Source organism: Physeter macrocephalus, chromosome 14, assembly GCF_002837175.3.
Source record: "Physeter macrocephalus isolate SW-GA chromosome 14, ASM283717v5, whole genome shotgun sequence".
Taxonomy (NCBI): domain Eukaryota; kingdom Metazoa; phylum Chordata; class Mammalia; order Artiodactyla; family Physeteridae; genus Physeter; species Physeter macrocephalus.
The window spans coordinates 46,388,758-46,404,577 of record NC_041227.1 but is presented as its reverse complement, the minus strand read 5'-3'; the positions used below and the strand labels follow the sequence as shown (position 1 = coordinate 46,404,577).

At 56.2% G+C, this 15,820-nt stretch overlaps 2 protein-coding genes across 2 annotated transcripts in view; one reads left to right on the top strand and one right to left on the bottom strand.

Annotated features, from left to right (window-relative positions):
* Positions 1-5,148, top strand: part of DSTN (destrin, actin depolymerizing factor) — a 36,820-nt gene extending 31,672 nt beyond the window's left edge. Inside the window, exons 3-4 of the mRNA XM_024123391.3 lie at positions 1,901-1,977; positions 3,985-5,148. Of these exons, the coding sequence (XP_023979159.1) occupies positions 1,901-1,977; positions 3,985-4,094 (187 nt within the window). The 3' untranslated portion in view covers positions 4,095-5,148. The remainder of the gene's footprint in view (positions 1-1,900; positions 1,978-3,984) is intronic.
* Positions 5,149-8,866: 3,718 nt separating this feature from the next.
* The window catches only part of RRBP1 (ribosome binding protein 1), a 60,001-nt gene continuing 53,047 nt past the window's right edge, over positions 8,867-15,820 (bottom strand). Inside the window, exons 13-24 of the mRNA XM_024123390.2 lie at positions 14,974-15,066; positions 14,812-14,892; positions 14,610-14,699; positions 14,080-14,172; positions 13,652-13,723; positions 13,111-13,206; positions 12,575-12,658; positions 10,979-11,086; positions 10,334-10,417; positions 10,082-10,180; positions 9,612-9,755; positions 8,867-9,421 (exon numbers count right to left, since the gene is read on the bottom strand). Coding sequence (XP_023979158.1) covers positions 9,380-9,421; positions 9,612-9,755; positions 10,082-10,180; positions 10,334-10,417; positions 10,979-11,086; positions 12,575-12,658; positions 13,111-13,206; positions 13,652-13,723; positions 14,080-14,172; positions 14,610-14,699; positions 14,812-14,892; positions 14,974-15,066 — 1,086 coding nt within the window. The 3' untranslated portion in view covers positions 8,867-9,379. The remainder of the gene's footprint in view (positions 9,422-9,611; positions 9,756-10,081; positions 10,181-10,333; positions 10,418-10,978; positions 11,087-12,574; positions 12,659-13,110; positions 13,207-13,651; positions 13,724-14,079; positions 14,173-14,609; positions 14,700-14,811; positions 14,893-14,973; positions 15,067-15,820) is intronic.

Genomic DNA, 15,820 nt, shown 5'->3' with positions numbered 1-15,820 from the left:
ATTTGGGGGGCGTGAGTGTCCTCTGGACTTTGGCCTGAGCCGGGCAAGGCAAGGAGGGGCTTAACTCTCAGCTGTGTGCCACCAGCAACGTGGGAGACCATGGGGCTGGGAAGTCCAAAGAGTTCAGGTCTCAGGGAATGTAACCCTAGGCCACGGCTCAGTCCCTTGCAGCCCTGGCTGCACCTGGTGAGGTCAGATGCGCGTATTGGGCGCTCACTGTGGAAGGAGCCTGGCAGCCACAGACACAAGTGCATAAAGATAGTAGTGAGACTTAAAACCGAGCATGTTGAATGAAGGTGCATCCTTTAAACTTTTATTTCTGCTACATGCCAGGCATTGTGTTAGGGCTGGGAAAATAGCTGTGAAAAAGACAGCTAAAGCCCTGGCTCTTCTGGGATTTACTCTTGAGTGGCAGATATGGCAGGTAAAGGTTTAAGCTTTTAAATTGGTTAATGTTTCCTTCATTTGCACTATTTTTTATCCTGGATTTTTATCCTTTTTTTCCACTATGAAAATGATACATCCTTATTAAAGAACATTTGGAAAATAAAAGTAGAATGAAGAAGAGAAGATTCAGTGTTAGTGCAGTGTTTTATTTTTGCATTATTACTTTTTAAAAGAAAGATAAAACCTTATAGGAGTTTTCCATAACAGGCTCTGTTTAGGGCCCAGGGAACGGCTCTTACTTCTGGTTAGAGTAAAATCGGAACAGCTAAAGCTTTTTTTGTCCCTGACCTATTTTGCATAAGAAAAGCACCCACTTAATTTTGTAGCTGGTGCATCTGAGGTCCTTGTGGCTTTGCCTCCCTCCTTGGACCTCAAAGTTGTGAGGAATATGTGCTGAGAGACCAAGAAACTGCCCTTCGCCTTGTGCCCAAGAATAGACTCAGCCCGCTGTGTGGGCGGCAGACTAGGTGAGGGCCCCACCGGGCCACAGTGTTCATGACTGTGGAACGTCCTGGAAATGTGGCAGCTAAATGGAATCGTGGTGGTGTGGAGTGCAGGCAGGCCTGAGGTTTGGTGTATAGTGAGAGACAATGCATTCGTAGATGTGCACTTTGAGTAGATGAGATTTTTCTGTGCATCGTTAGTATTTCTCTTACTTTCAACGTTGCTGGTAAAGAACATGGTAAAGCGTATGCTGTGCTTCCAGTATTCATTCAAGAGGGGGAGGCACTAAAAATTTTGCAAATATAAGATAATAGTTATATTAACAATTAAGACATAATGATTGCTGAATTGCCATTAAGCTTAGAAAAAGAAATCCTTGTGACATGTTTTATTATGTTAGACTGAGATGGAAAACGAGTGCCTAAGGTCAGAATTTGCTGCTGGAACAGATGTGAATGAAGGGACCGGGTGGGCAGGGGCAGTTAGGGGACTTGGACTTTATATACATTCTTTTCCAGAAAACAACCTGAAGCAAAAATTGCTAGCATTTCTTAATTCTGGGTGGCAGATACTTGACTTACAGATTATTCTCTGTACTTTTCTGTATTTTGAAACTTTTCCACCAGAAAGTATTAAAAACCTCATACAAAGATGTTGGTTATTAGCCTGAACTCAAGCCTTTATTGATACAAATGAAAAACAATTATTTTCAAGAAAACAGTTGGGTCATACAGTGAATTATCCAGTGTTGTTTCTTTTATTCTAGCGCCATTAACTGATTTCTAATCATTGGTCCTCAACTTTTTTCCCACCTTGGTCAACCTGAGTTATTCTGTATACGCTCAGCCACCACGGTCTGAGGAGCGGAAATGGAAAAATTGTGTAGTTAGGGAAGCTCTCCCAGAAGATTCTGAGGACCCTCCCTGCCCACTGCTGCAGATGTTTAACAAGATGTAAATTGAACTTTCTCTAAACCACTGTTTTTCTTCTTTGGCGCTTCTGTATCCAGGGCTCCAGAACTAGCACCTCTGAAAAGTAAAATGATCTATGCGAGCTCCAAGGATGCGATCAAAAAGAAATTTCAAGGTAAGGTCTAGTTGACTTCCAGGTATTCGGCGGTGTCGTGAGCCCTGGCATGGAGACCACCTTGTCTAAGAAGCACCTTACTCTCCTTGGAGGGCCCCAGCCACAGAGGAGGGCATCACTGCTTGTTTAGAGGAGAACCCTGGAGGCTGACCCGGCTTTCTGCACGTCTCTGCCTTGCGCAGGCCACCCTGGGCCGAAAGGCCTGTGTTCGATATTCTGTTCCCTCGATGCTGTGTGTGTACTCCTGTTCAGTCTGGTGTGAAACTAGTTTGAGATGCTGTCAAGTTTCTCATGTAGCAGGTGGGGACTAACTGGTCATACTAAGTAGTAAATTTGCTGTTGCCTCTGAATGTAGTTGACAGAACAAAGTTGCACAAAGGAAATGTTCATAAATGGGAAGGGCTGCTCTTGTCACTGGCTTTTCTTTGGAATGGTATGATTTTAGGTTATAGACTCATCTGTGTCCAAGGGAAAGTGGCCTCAGTCCTTGGGCTGGCCAGTTATATTTGACTTGCCGCTGGGTGATTGGGATCCTGATGAGATGGCCTGGACACGCTTACTGTCTCCAGCCAGGAGGAGATGTTGGTATGATGGACAGAGCATGGGGCAAGTAAGTGCCCTTAGGCCGCTGAGGGCTAAGCTTGTCATCTGACTGCTGTGTGACCTCCACGGGCTGGGCTCTGCCAGCTGTGAACGGGAGGTGCACAGTAGAAGAGGTGGCCCCCTACCTTCCTGCTGTGGCTGCTCCAGACAGCTGGGAGAGCCGCGGTCACAAGGGCTTGGCCTAAGGTCATTTTCATTTTGTTTGTTTTACTGTGACTGATTTTTATATTCTTGTAGTAGATCAGGTTTGCTCTAGCTTGTTTTACTTGGGAAAACAAAATTCTCGCTTCCTGTCCTGCATCGTGCAGTCCTTGTCAGGCTCCTCGTGTGCTTGGTTTGGTGTCGGGCTGCCCCCTAGAAGTGTGTGCACTGGCTGGGGAACTGGTGTTTTGACGTGACCCCTTAGCTTCAGCACTGGCACAGGGCACCCCAGAGGGCATCGGAGTGGATTCCTCCTCCTCGCTCTGCGGTGCGTTCCAGTAAAGGAGCTGCTCCGTGGGCTTGATCTGCTGACGTGAAGGACCGTCTCCCTGGTGCCTTTTTTCCTGGTGAAACCATCGCTGGCTTTCTCCAGTCAGTCCTGGATGGTCCAAAAGCTGACTGGAGCTTAAGAAATGGTCTTAAAATTATGGAAAATCAGAAAATGCAGCTGTTTAAAAGAGAGCAGCTGTTTACAGAGAAGCTACTGTATATGATTCCATAATTGAGCTCCTTTTGTGCAGTGTGGTGTTGTAATTTTTATGAGAAGGCGATCAGTAAAACATTTTACATAGTCTTCGTTGTGATAGATTTCTTAGATGTATTGTGTGGTGCCACTGGAGACCTGTTTTCTAGAGCAGAAGTGATCCCATTTGTAAGTGCTCTTATTCCTCAATTCAGTTGACTAAATCAACTGTACAATCAAAACATCAAATTCATATGTTTATGTATATTTCAAAAACCAAGAAAAATTATTCCTCGACCTGCTTTTTAACTTGTTGAGATACAGTGCATCTGTAGAAAAGCGTACATGAATTACGGTTTCCTGGTTTAATGACCAGCGCCCCGAAGCCTTCCTGGTGCCCCTCCTCACACCACTGCCCCTACTTCTTGCCCCCAGGGACACCAGTCCCCTGGCTCCTAACAGCATAAGGTAGCTCTGGCTGATTTTGTGTTATACGAGTGGAACCGTCTAGAACATACGCTATTAAGTCTGGCTTCTTTTTGTCAGCATTAGTCTGTGAGTCATTTGTGATGATGCGTGTGGTTACAGATTACTTGTCACTGTGTGGTATTCCGTGGTTTGTATATGCCACGGCTTTCCCCCCCACGTTTGAACTGGTCTTTTAAAACAGTTTGATATCTTAGAGAAATTCGTAAGCTACTGCCATAATTCTAAATAGAATTGTTGTTTTTCCTCCCTAGGCATAAAACATGAATGTCAGGCAAATGGGCCAGAAGACCTCAATCGGGCTTGTATTGCTGAAAAGCTAGGTGGATCCTTAATTGTAGCTTTTGAAGGATGCCCTGTGTAGACCATCACTCGGTGCCACAAACTGAAAGCTTCCGTGTTTAATGTTATCCTTTTGCTATGTAAGTAAAGCTGATACATTTAGGCCAGGGACTCGCTGAGGGGAGCTGTCTTGTCATTTGCTAGGGTAAACTACTCCATGAACATGTGCAAATGGCCCTAAATAAATCTAAATTCTAAAGTTGTATTGGTGTGAAATTAAATTCTTACTGGCCAAATGCCCGTTTTGATTAGTTGACTTGTAAAGATTTTTGTTAAGCTCATGATTTTTAATAGTGCAGTTCACAGAACAGTCCAAGGCCACATGAAGAGAATTACTGCATCTTCATTAACCTCTCAGCAGTTACTTTGTTTCTTTTGCTTAGAGAATTGGTCATAATCTGGTTATAATTTTGGCCCAGATTCTTTTTTCTCTGTTGAGCTAAACTGAATAATGGAAAATAATTCTCCTCACAACATGTAACAGCACTAACGTACTTACTAACTACGTAAGATTCTACCAGACGTGTGGTGGAGACTGCTTAGAACCAGCACTGATCTTGCACAGCAGCACTACTTTCTGCACGTAGTTGGCACACCTGCAGCTGCTCGCTGGTCTAGTCGGGAGGCTGTTCCGAGAGTGACCTTGCATCTTGGAAATCTGGAAAATGTGCACTGTCTTGTAACAGCGAATTATAATGCAAATTTGGGCTCCAGTGTAAATCCACTTTGTTGATGAAAATGGTGAGGTGGTGTATTGACAGACTGGGATACCGGGATGTCTTTAATTGTGTCTCCTTCAGAACTGTGTTGCTTCTGGTACAATAAGGTTTGGAAGAACATAATGTTTACTCTGGGGTCTGGGTAAGCTTCTTAATTTCCTAGAGTAGTTTGCCGACTGTCTGAAGCGGGGAGCAGGTGTGACGGCCGACAGCCACGGGAAGCCACGCTGAGGACACCTGGAAGTGACTGCCTTTCACGTCACAGGTGTAACACTGAACAACACAGAGATGCACAAACAGTGGAATTTAGAAGTAGCAGTACTGGCTTTATGTAATAAAGGAAGCATTTTTAATTTCTCTCTCGTGTAATTATTCATGGCTGAATTGGGGATAAAGGATTTTGCCTTCCATGTGTGGGGTTAGGTGTGGAGGTTTGGGTATTTCGGACAATTAGTGTTAAGGCCACAGCTCCCTCCTCCTCTGATTGAATGAAAAAGTTGGTATAAAAGTTGGGAGTCTTTCTCTTATTCCAAATGCTTATCCAAATGCCAGGCTTTTGTCTCCTCTCTGATTTATTTGGGAGCCAAAATAGGATACGCTTTGATCAAAGTACTTCTTTTAAAATTATCTAGAAAATAGTGCTGGCTACTGGTTTACCGATAAGCTGCTTGTCATTCTTTCATCCTGAATTTGTTTTCTCTTCTGCAAAGTAGTGCTTTTAGTGAGTGTACATTAACAGGCCTCCGAGAAGCGCTGCGGGCCCAAGACTGCCCTTTTCAAGAATCAGCTTTGTAGGTAGAGCCAGGAGTCTAGAAGGAGAAGGTCTTTTCTGTGGCTTCACCTTGTGACGTGTGGCCCCACCTGTATGAGTACCACCACTCCTCCGTGCAGGTATGTCGGGGCGGGGGGGCTGCCGTGGGGAGGGTTTCGAGCACAGGGATGTGATGTGATGTAAACAGCTCCCAGCGCTCCACTTGACTCCAGAAATTGGGAAATGCTAATAGTCACTTATATCTCTGCCTAGGGGAACTTTTGGATTCCTGAGGTTGGGGCCCAAGAATCCTGCTAACCAGCACTCCGGGTAATTCTGCTGCAGAATTAGAGTTTTGAGACCCCAGCTGACATTGGTGAGGAATAAAATCACAGGTATTCTCTGCTTTCAACACATTTACACTTTTATAAGTGTTAACACATTGCAGAAGTGTGTGTGGAAAGCTGACTTAGGGTTCATTTAATCATTACTCTTTTGTCCCGAGGAAGAAGCAAATAAAGCCACTGCTAACAGAAGTTCAGAGCTTGACTGTAAAGTTTGTTACTCAGAGAGTATTAATCTCTAAGAAAATAGTGAACACAGTGACTCAATAAGATTAGGCTTAGTCGAGTGGTTTCCTTTTTTTAGAACTCCTCAGAGTGCTGGCTGGTCCACACACAGAAGTGCAGCTTCTGTTTCTTCACCAGTTCGTGCCCTTTGGACTCTCAGAGCCTGGATATGCCCAAGGGTAGACTCATCACTTTGTCATGACTTGGGGCACTTCTGAAACGTGCAAACAGTCTTTAGACCAAGTTCCAGCCGGGCTGCAGCTGGAAGAAGGGTCACTGCATGGTTGGCTGGAGGGACAGCAGGAGGGGACTTACTGAGCCTGCAGCCAGTGCCTCAGTAGCCAATCCAGAGAGGTAAGGTAATTTGTCTAAGGTCACACAGCTCATGGGCGGCACAGCTGGACAGCTCAGGTCTCGTTTTCTGGTCCTAAGCTATTCCCATCACGCCCCTGGCAAGTTCTTCACTTCTAAAATCTGGAGTTCTGAGATTTTGTTCGATTTGGGGCGAGAAGGAAAACAACGCTCTTCTTTTGGGTTTTGAGTCCTGTTGGCCCCAAACCTGCAGGAAGCTCAAAGAGAAGGCGTTTGTGGAGTGTCTGGTGGCTTCTAGGATCTTGTGTCTTTGCTGCCTGCAGGCCAGGCATCCCGGTGTTTGTGCATTTTATTGACCCTCACGCGGAGGTGACTGGAGGAAGCTAGTCCAGAAAGCTGCCACCACCGTGACGGGGCTTCCGGGTCTGGAGGGGATGTTGATGGGCCTCGTGACCCTGAGCTTCAGGTCAACCCGGGAGCCTCTGCAGGGGAACTTTGGACCAGATGCTGTCAGAGTGCCCAGCTCTCCTGTCGGGGCCTGAGACACGGGCCAGGTCTGTGAGGGCAGCTGCCCACCCCCTCCCCTGCCCGAGGGTGGGACCTGGCCCAGGGACAGTGAGGCCCGTGGGCTCCCCCTGCTGGCCAGCCGGGAGCTGCTGCTGCTGGGCCTCAGGGCTGGCGGGGGGGCCTCACCCCGCCCTGGGCCGCCTCGTCTCCACAGGTGGACGTTGGGCCCCACCACGCGGTCTGAGGACGGAGCCCAAAGGCAGCAGCTCGGCACCCCCAGGGTCTCCTGTGCCTTCCTTCCCGGAAGTGACCCATTCCTGTGCCTTCAGGGGGCTTCTGCCCAGCGTCAGGGTCGTCAGTTCTGCAGCTGGTGTGGTGAGGGAGGGGAGCTTAGTGGAAACGCAGGCTCCTGGGCCCACGGTGGCCACTCTGATGCCAGAGGCCTGGTTTGGGGCATGAGGCCGGCCTGTTTCCCACCATAAAACGGCCCCAAACCCCCACCTTTGCGTGAAGGTCCCTGGGTGCCGGAGGGTGAGTCGTGGGCCGGGCGTGGGCTCCACGCTCACAAACCTCCCCAGGCCTCCTGACCTTGGCTGGTGTTAGAGGCGGGCCTGAAGCCTGCCCAGCCTTTCACCAGGTAAGCCACTCTCGCTTTTGCAGGGTTCTTTGCAGGATAGGGGAGGATCCCCTCCCACGGGCACTGAAAGATGTCACGTGAGAACTGAGCCTGTGGGCAGGCCCGTGGCCGGGTCAGGTGTCATCAGTCACTTCTGCTCGGGCTCCTGGCCAGAAACTGTGTCCTGCGTCCCGCGGGCTCCCTCTCCACCTTAGCCCCCTGCAGGGTTCCGGGAGGGGCATGACTGTCCCCCTCAGTGGCTCCCAGTGCCCCCGTCTAACCCCTTGACTTCATGACCTGGCTACACAGGGCCCTCCCAGATACTCACCCTGTGTGCCTCTGCACCACCGTCCCCTTGGCCTTGACCCCTCCTCCTTCCTGACAGCGCCTCTATGCTGAACTCCAGCTTTTCCGCTCGCATCTCTGGGGAACCATCCCAGAGTTTCCAGCACCCTCATCCCAACACAGTTGCAACATACAAGTGCCACACAGCAGGGCCAGGTGGCCCGCGTACCAAGTGCCCTGAAAGCCCGGCCCAGGTCTTGGTTGTGCAGACTGAGATCAGCACTGCCCACCCTCTGGCAGTGGCTTGCGTGGGGCCTGGGGCAGCACCCTGATCTTTCCCTCCCCAAGGTCCCGAGGCTCCTGTGACAGCCACCCCAGAGAGGAGTCAAACCCACCACTGCGATGCGTGGGATGCAGAGCTTCTCAAGCAGGTGGTGAGACCCCAGTACTCAGCTGCTTTCCCTGGGAGCACCACCCTCCCTTCCATCTGGCTGTAACTGCAGTCTAAGTTCAGCCCATCAGACCCCTCTCCCAGGATTATGGGTCCTGCAATTGAGCTGAAAGTACCAGCGAGACCCCCCAGGGTTGCCCTGATTCACCTTCTGTTCCTAGGTGGGTGCAACTGCTCCTGTCACCCTGCCCTGTAAATCCATTTTTTTTTTGCTTGAGCTCCAGGTTCCTTACAAAGCTCCTGACACACCTCCTGACCAAAGATTCTGTGGGCCCCTCAGAACACGGTCCGAGGATCACCCCAAGTTCAGCTGGCTGCCCACCCCGGCCCTGGGCCAGTCCTCCTGCAGCGTGGATGTTTGCCCAGGTCGGTGTTCATTCCTGGAACTCACTTCACATGACAGCCTAGGCTGCCCACAGCCCTGCTAGGGAACCACCTCAGTTCCTCAGGGTGGGGGCCCACAGGGCATCTGGCCACCAGGTGTCACAGGCCCTGCTCCCTCATCCTGCCCGGTGGGCGCTGGGGCCCGGGTGGGGAAAGCGCGGGGGGACCAGAAACCACACTCATTCTCTCCCGAAGTGCTGGGCGACACGCGGGTTTTAATGGCATCAACACCCAGGAGGTCACACGTCAGTTGTGGTGGCAACTTCTTCCAGGGGTGAGAACTGCTGCCTCGCTGGGCTGTGACCCTACAGTCTGCGCTGCAGCCTTCAGGACTCACCACCCGGACTGCCCATCGCCCGACCGCCAACCCCACAAAAGACAACAATTGCACTGATTGATTGACATACACACCCCAAGGTCCCGGCCCCCTAGCACACACCCGGGTCTGTCACACAGCTGTTGAGGGCTTTGGCATCTGCTGGCCGGTGGTCCAGGGCGGGTCCTAGGGAATAGTGTTTATCGAATGTGACAAAGATTCTTTTACAAACTGGGGTCTGGAAGAGCTACTTCTGGTGCTAAGAGACTCTCGTCTCTATGGCTTCTCAGAGCTACCCAAGTTGGGCCCAGATAACGCTGTGTTGGTTTGTTTATTGGTCAGGAATGTGTAAGGCATTTTGGTAAGTTGAACAGTGACTTCTTTTTCCGCAGGAAGCTCAGACAGAGGTTCCCTCCTTCGAGCTGCTGCTGCCGGCCTCCTGTGAACAGAGGGCGGGGGAGGGGCAGGCTGGGCCTAGGGGCCTTGTCCCTATACCACCCTACCTACCACCTACCACCTACCACCTTGAGAGGCCCCTGGGGCTGGAGGAGCCGCCCGTGGGCAGCTTTCAGGCATCCCGGGGCGCCCAGCCCTGCCCAACCCCCAAGGGGGTGGCCGGCGGCACTCACTGGTCCGTCCAGCTGCTCCTGCAGCTTCTTCACCGTGTCTTTCTCTTTTGCCAGCTGCTCCTGGGTCGTCTTCAAAAGCTCCTGTAGTTTGGTGGCAGCGCATCCCAGGTCACTGGTTAATTTCTTCTCCTTTTCTAGTCTCTCCTGTGGGTCAAAGGGTTGAAGGGGATCAGCCTTCATGTGACGCACAGCAGGAAGGCCACCTGGCTGCGCCCGTGGGGCCGAGGGTGTGAGGACGCGGCCTCGGGCTCCCAGGGCTGTGCTTCAGGGTCGGGCACTGGCTGCTGAGCACCTGCCCTGTGGCCAGGGTGACGGAGCTCAGTTTCAGTTCTACTTGATTTAAATCGTCACACTGGTGGCCTCCAGCTGTGACCCTGGAGACTTAGGGATCCCCCCGACCTCGCCAACCTCCAAATTAGGCTGGACGCTGCCCGAGGGGCCTCCGGGGGTGACAACGGGGAACCTTGTACCTTGAGCCATGTGGCCTCCTCCGCCTCTGAGGACCCAAGGGCGCTGGTGCAGCGGAGCTTCTCCAACTCCCCCTGCAGACGACTTGACACGAGCTGAGCCTGGACAGAGTGGGGCGGCAGGTCAGGCCCCATACGGACAGAAGGCGGGTGACGGCGCAGCGACACCACCTGGGGCGGGACGCGGCTCGACCCCCCAGACCCGCCACCCTGACCCTGACCCAGAGAAGCCCCGACGGCGCCGGGCAGCCTGACCTCCTCGAACTCGGCCGCGAGCTTTTGCCGCTGCGTCTGTTCGTCCTCCAGGATGGCTTCCGTCCGCTCCAGCTGCATCTTCAGCTGCGTGCAAACACCGCAAACATGCTCGGAACCTGGGGGGGACCCTCCTGGGCGCCCAGGGCTCCGGGCAGCCTCAGACCTGGGGCCACATCTTCTGGCTGTGCCCAGGGCCCCCTCGACCCTGCCCTGCCTGGGACGAGCTAGCGGGGAGGCCTGTGTGCCTGAAGCCTCCCTGGGGGAGGCAGGGCCCCGACCCCTGGGGACAGAAGCTGGTATGGCTGAGAAGAGACGCGGACGCAGCCCCTCTGCTGAGACCCCAGGACAGAGAAGCCTAGGCCCCCGCACGAGCCCTGTTGGCGTTCCCACCCCGGCGAGGCTCTGGGCGGCCGCCGCCCGGATCGGGGGTCTGGAGGGCAAGGACCCCACCAGTGATGCCCCAGCCCCCCACCCGCCTCCCAGTCTGGCGTCCTGAGGAGTCGGGCGTCTGGGCAGTGGGGCCGAGAGCTGCGAGTGACCGGAGTTTAGCCGGAGCAGAGGCTGCCGTCCCTGCCCTCCAGCTGGGTGGAGGGGCCCGCACGGTGGTCAGTGACGGACACCTGGGGACGGGCTCACCACCCTAACCTCGACGGGGTCCTGCTCCGCTGAGGGGGCCTCTGGGGGGGCAGCCGGGGACCCGGCTACATCACCATCCTCTACGTGGCTCTTCATCTCACTCAACTGCTGCCTGACCTGGAACAGGGAGGGTGGGTTTGTGCCTGACATAGCTGAATGCACGCCCGCCTCGCACGCCCACAGGAGGACGGCAGGTGCTCTCAGCAGCCAAAGCCCAAGGGGGACCTGCTCTGACAACTGTAGCCTGTGTTGGCTCCCATGCAGGTTCCCTGGGGCAGGACAGCCAGCGCCACGAGCCCTCACCCGAGCCAAACTGTGGCCGAGGGGCCCGCAAGGGGCCCAGGCTGACCCCACGCGCATGCTCCGTGGCAAGGCCAGCGGCGCGAAGCCCCCCCCCACGCCGGGAGCCAGGTGACCCCCGAAGGACGCGGTACGCGCGGGGCTACGGAATCTGAAGAACGGCAGGGGGCCGGTGGGCTCGGCGCAGACACTGCTGCCTGCCTCCCGCGGCCTTCCTGGATGTGGTCCCCCGTCAGGGCCTTTTGTGGGGTCCCCGACGAGCTGACACTCTTACCTCATAAAGTCCCCTCACCCCTGAGCTCCACTGCCGGGGGCCCTAAGCCCCAGACCACTGAGCCTCAAATCTGAAGGGGCGGCAGTGTCACCCACAAAGCTTGGGTGAAGGTTCCCAGCAGGGCTCTGGGGGGGCCCCTGACAGAGCCGCCCCACGAGGGGCGCCCCAAGTGTGTGGGGCCTGACCCTCCAAGTCCTTTCCTCCTGCCAACAGCCCCAAAGGTCAAACACCAGACCGCAGAGGCCAGTGACGAGGAGAAACTTGGGGCGCGTCCTCTGCATGTGGCCCAGGCTGGCCCGGCTTGGACATGGCTTTGGAGAGGGGCCCTCAGACTCGGCACCTGCCCTCGGGGGCGATGGTCCCCGGTCAGGCCCAGACCGGACGGGGCACCCGGGGAGCCAGAGCATGCGCCCAGCGAGGGGGCTGCTTGGTGGATGCTGCTTTGGGAACGCCAGCCCCCCGGACCAGACCTTGGGTCTCCTCACAGAAAGCCAGACACATAGTTTTACACACACACACACACACACACACACACCACCCCACCCGCCCCCCGCGCCGGTGGCTCAGTGTTAACAGCCAACTCATGCTTTAACGAAAGACCGTGCAGATCACACGGACCGTGGCTGTGACCTCACAGGCTGGTACTGGAACCGGTGGCGCCCCCCCTCTACAAGGCCGGGCTGACCTGGCCAAGGAGCAGGGACCAGAGTCACACATCAAGGCTGAAAACCGGAAGAACCAGAGGCCCTCGCGTGGCTGGGAGCTCCGCGCGGCTGCGGACGGGCCACCTGGTACCGCCCAGCGTGGAGCAGGCCGCCCTGCACACCGCAGATCTGACTGACCTGACCTGAGCCACCGCTGGGTGAGGGAGGACCCTAGTCCCACAGAAGGCCAAGTGTGCAGCGTGGAGCAAACGTGTGAGGGGCCGTCCACACCGGGCCCAACCACAGACCGGCGCATGTCCCCTTTGACAAGACGCAGAAACACACACCCGACCCCAGGGCACACGCCGGCCACACCAGTTCGCTCACCAGGGCAAGCTCGTCGCTTTGTTTCTGGGCTTCACTCTTGGCTGCATCCAGCTGAGACTGAGATTCTAGTAAAAGCTGCCTCAACTTAGAAAACAGACCCGGGTGGTGGAAGAAAAGGAGAGAGAGTTCCGGTGAGTCAGCACCTCACACCCAACCAAGCACATCCACAAATGCCACCCGGAGAGCCTGTGGGGCGTGGGGGAGGGGTGGGTGCCGGCCCCCCCGGGAACTTCTGCTCTTTTTGAAGACGGAGGAAGGATCGTGTTCAGTACACGCTAGTCTCAGGCCTTCACAAATGTTTGTGGATTGGCTTTTGCAAAGCGAGGCCAGAAGTCAGAGATCTAACCAGGATTGGGGGTGCCAGGCTTGTGCTCTCTGCTACCCGAATCAGAAAACACTGTCAGATTTAAATGCCTTCCCCGCAGAGATGGTGTCTCCACAGCGGGTAGAGAGATCCTCTCGCTGCCAGGCTAACCTGGCTGCCCCCTGACCTGGCCGCGGGGCCCCCACCAGCCCACCCGCGCCGGGACACTCACCCCTGCCACCTCCGTGGCGTAGTTCTGGCACTCGGCGCTCGCGGCCGCCATGTGCTTCTCCAGCTCGGCCTCCAGATGTGACGTGTGCTCCCTCACCTGGACATGACACACATCAGGAGCCTCGAGCCGGCCGGCGGAAAGGCACGGGCCACGGGGACAGGGCGCTGGGGCCACCAGGCCCTGGGACAAGGGCTGAGAGGGGCCCCCGTGGCCTAATGGCTACGAGCCAACTGAGGCCATGCAGGGGTGTGCCCCCCAGGCCAAACACCTCCTGAAGAGGCACCCTGGGGCCGCACGTGTTCTCAGACCTCAGCACCTTTTAGATTTACTTGCAAGGAGGGTGCGGAGTGTGGTGGGGCCACCCGGCAACCCTCCCACGGTTCATGAGGCCACAGCAGAAGCCATGGTGCACCGGGGCCCAGCCACCCCGAGGTCGTAACGGTTCATTAAGGACAAGCAGGGCCACACGGTCGGGGAAGGAAAGCTGCTAGAGGATTCTCTGTAGCAGGACGGCAGCCCTCCGGACAGCGCCCACACGCACCTGATCGGCACTTTCAAGTTCCCCTTTCAGCTTCCCGACAGTCTCTTCGAGATGCTTCACTGTGACCCGCGACTACAAAGCAAGAAGCGGGAGCGCCGTCAAGCACGAGCCCCGGGGGTCCGTCCTGGGATGCACCCCACCTCCCGGGAAGCCCTGTGGTGCCCTCGCCCCCCCCACCCCCAGGTATGACCAGCAGCCTCCTTCCTGGGGGTGGGGCTGGGGGGGGGGGGACGGTGAGACCAGGACTCAGCTGTCGGTCATTCCGCAATGACACTGTATGTGGCATCACCAAAACCCAGCAAACGTGACTCCCAAGTGACCCAGATAACCCCGTGGGCGTTCCCCCTGGATTGTATGGCATTCTGAGGGAGTGGAGTTTGGGTTCCGAGGGAAGGTGGGCCCTGGGGAGACTGGGGGCCGTCCCGTACCTTCTGGAGCTCCTCCTCCGTGGCGCTCACCCGGGCATTCCACACCTGCTCCTCCTCCTCCACGCTCTTCTGCAGGGCTTTGAGCATGGCCTCCTGCGGGGACGGCACTGAGCAGGGCCTGGAGGCCCCCCCGACACACACGCCCGTGGCTGCCCCCAACCCCCCTCAACCACCCAGCTCGGATCCCAGTGTGGCTGGCCATGTGGGAGGAGGGGGTGCAGTTCTGGAGGGGGGGCCCCCGGCCGGTGTGTGAACAAGGTTGTCAGGACTCTCGTCTCCGGTGGGCTTGCACCAGGTGGGCCTCAGAGGCCCAGGACGGGGAACCCGGGACCGGCCACTGCAGAGGGAGGCTGAGTGAGCGTGGCCCCTGGAGTCGCAGGAAAGCGGATTCAAGTTGCACGCTGCCCTATCCCTTCCCAGACTGTGCCCCAGACCTTCAACTAGAGCTCACCCACTTCACCACTCAGCCACAGAAACTGGGCCCAGAGAGGGGCAGTGACCCGCCCAAGGTCACAGAGCCCAGGCCTCACCGTCTCGGCCAGGATGCTGCGGTACTGGTCGCACTCGGCCTGAAGGCTGCTCTGCGTCTCCTCTGCCTCCCTCAGCTTGGCCGCCAGGTCCTGAGAGCAGAGGGCAGGACAGGGGCCTGCTGAGCCAAAACCCGATGGCCGGTTCCAGGCACCCTCCATCCCGCGGACAGGGCAGGGCACGAGTGACAGCGGCTGCGCTCACCGGGGGCTCTGTGTTCGCCGGTGGCTGCTTCAGCAGCTCTGGGCCTTTCTCTTTGAGCTCCTGCAGCCACTCAGCATAATTCTGCGACAAAAACGTTCAAGGTCAGGCGGGACGTGCCCCCCACCCGCACAGGGGTCCCCCAGGAGCTGCCTCCCCTCCTACCTGGTGGGTGGGGGCAGAGAGGCCCGGGAGCAGGGCCAGCAGGGCCTCCCTGGTCTGGGCCTCCGTCAGGCTGAGCTGCTTCTCGGACTCCTCCTGCGGGCGGGGCGGGTGGGGCGTGAGGGTGGTCAGCCACGGAGCTTAGGGCAGCCACGGGGGTTTTACCCCAGGAACATGTCCTCAGCGCTTCAGGGGAGGGACAAGGATCGGAGACCAATGGTGGCTCCGTGGGGCCGGCTGGGCGGGGGTGTGTCTAACCTTAGCAGTCAAGTTCCGGCCACCCCACCCCAGGCCTCGCCAACTTTAAACAAACTCAGCTCTAAGGAAGGGGGATGGCAGCACCCCCTACGGGACGTGCAGGTTCGCGGACACCTCCCAGCAGACACTCAGGCTCAGGTCTTCTTTCTGAGCGTGGGCATATGGGGGGTGGGGAGCGCAGAGAAGAGGTGCGGCCACCAGGGTCAGGAGCTCTTGCAACCCTGCGGGCGGGAGGATCAGGGCTCCCACGTGCTGAGGGGATGAGGCAGGTCGGGGTCTCAGCTCTCCAGAAGCTCCTGGGACCCCTGCTGCAGCCGCGCTGGCCAGAGACCCCTCCATCCTCCCGATGCCCCCCCCTCAACGCAAGAAAAAGGAGCCCAAGAAAGAGGGAAGGGGCTTCCCTGGTGGCGCAGTGGTTGAGAGTCCGCCTGCCGATGCAGGGGACACGGGTTCGTGCCCCGATCCGGGAGGATCCCACATGCCGCGGAGCGGCTGGGCCCGTGAGCCATGGCCGCTGAGCCTGCGCGTCCGGAGCCTGTGCTCCGCAACGGGAGAGGCCACAGCAGTGAGAGGCCCGCGTACCGCAAAAAAA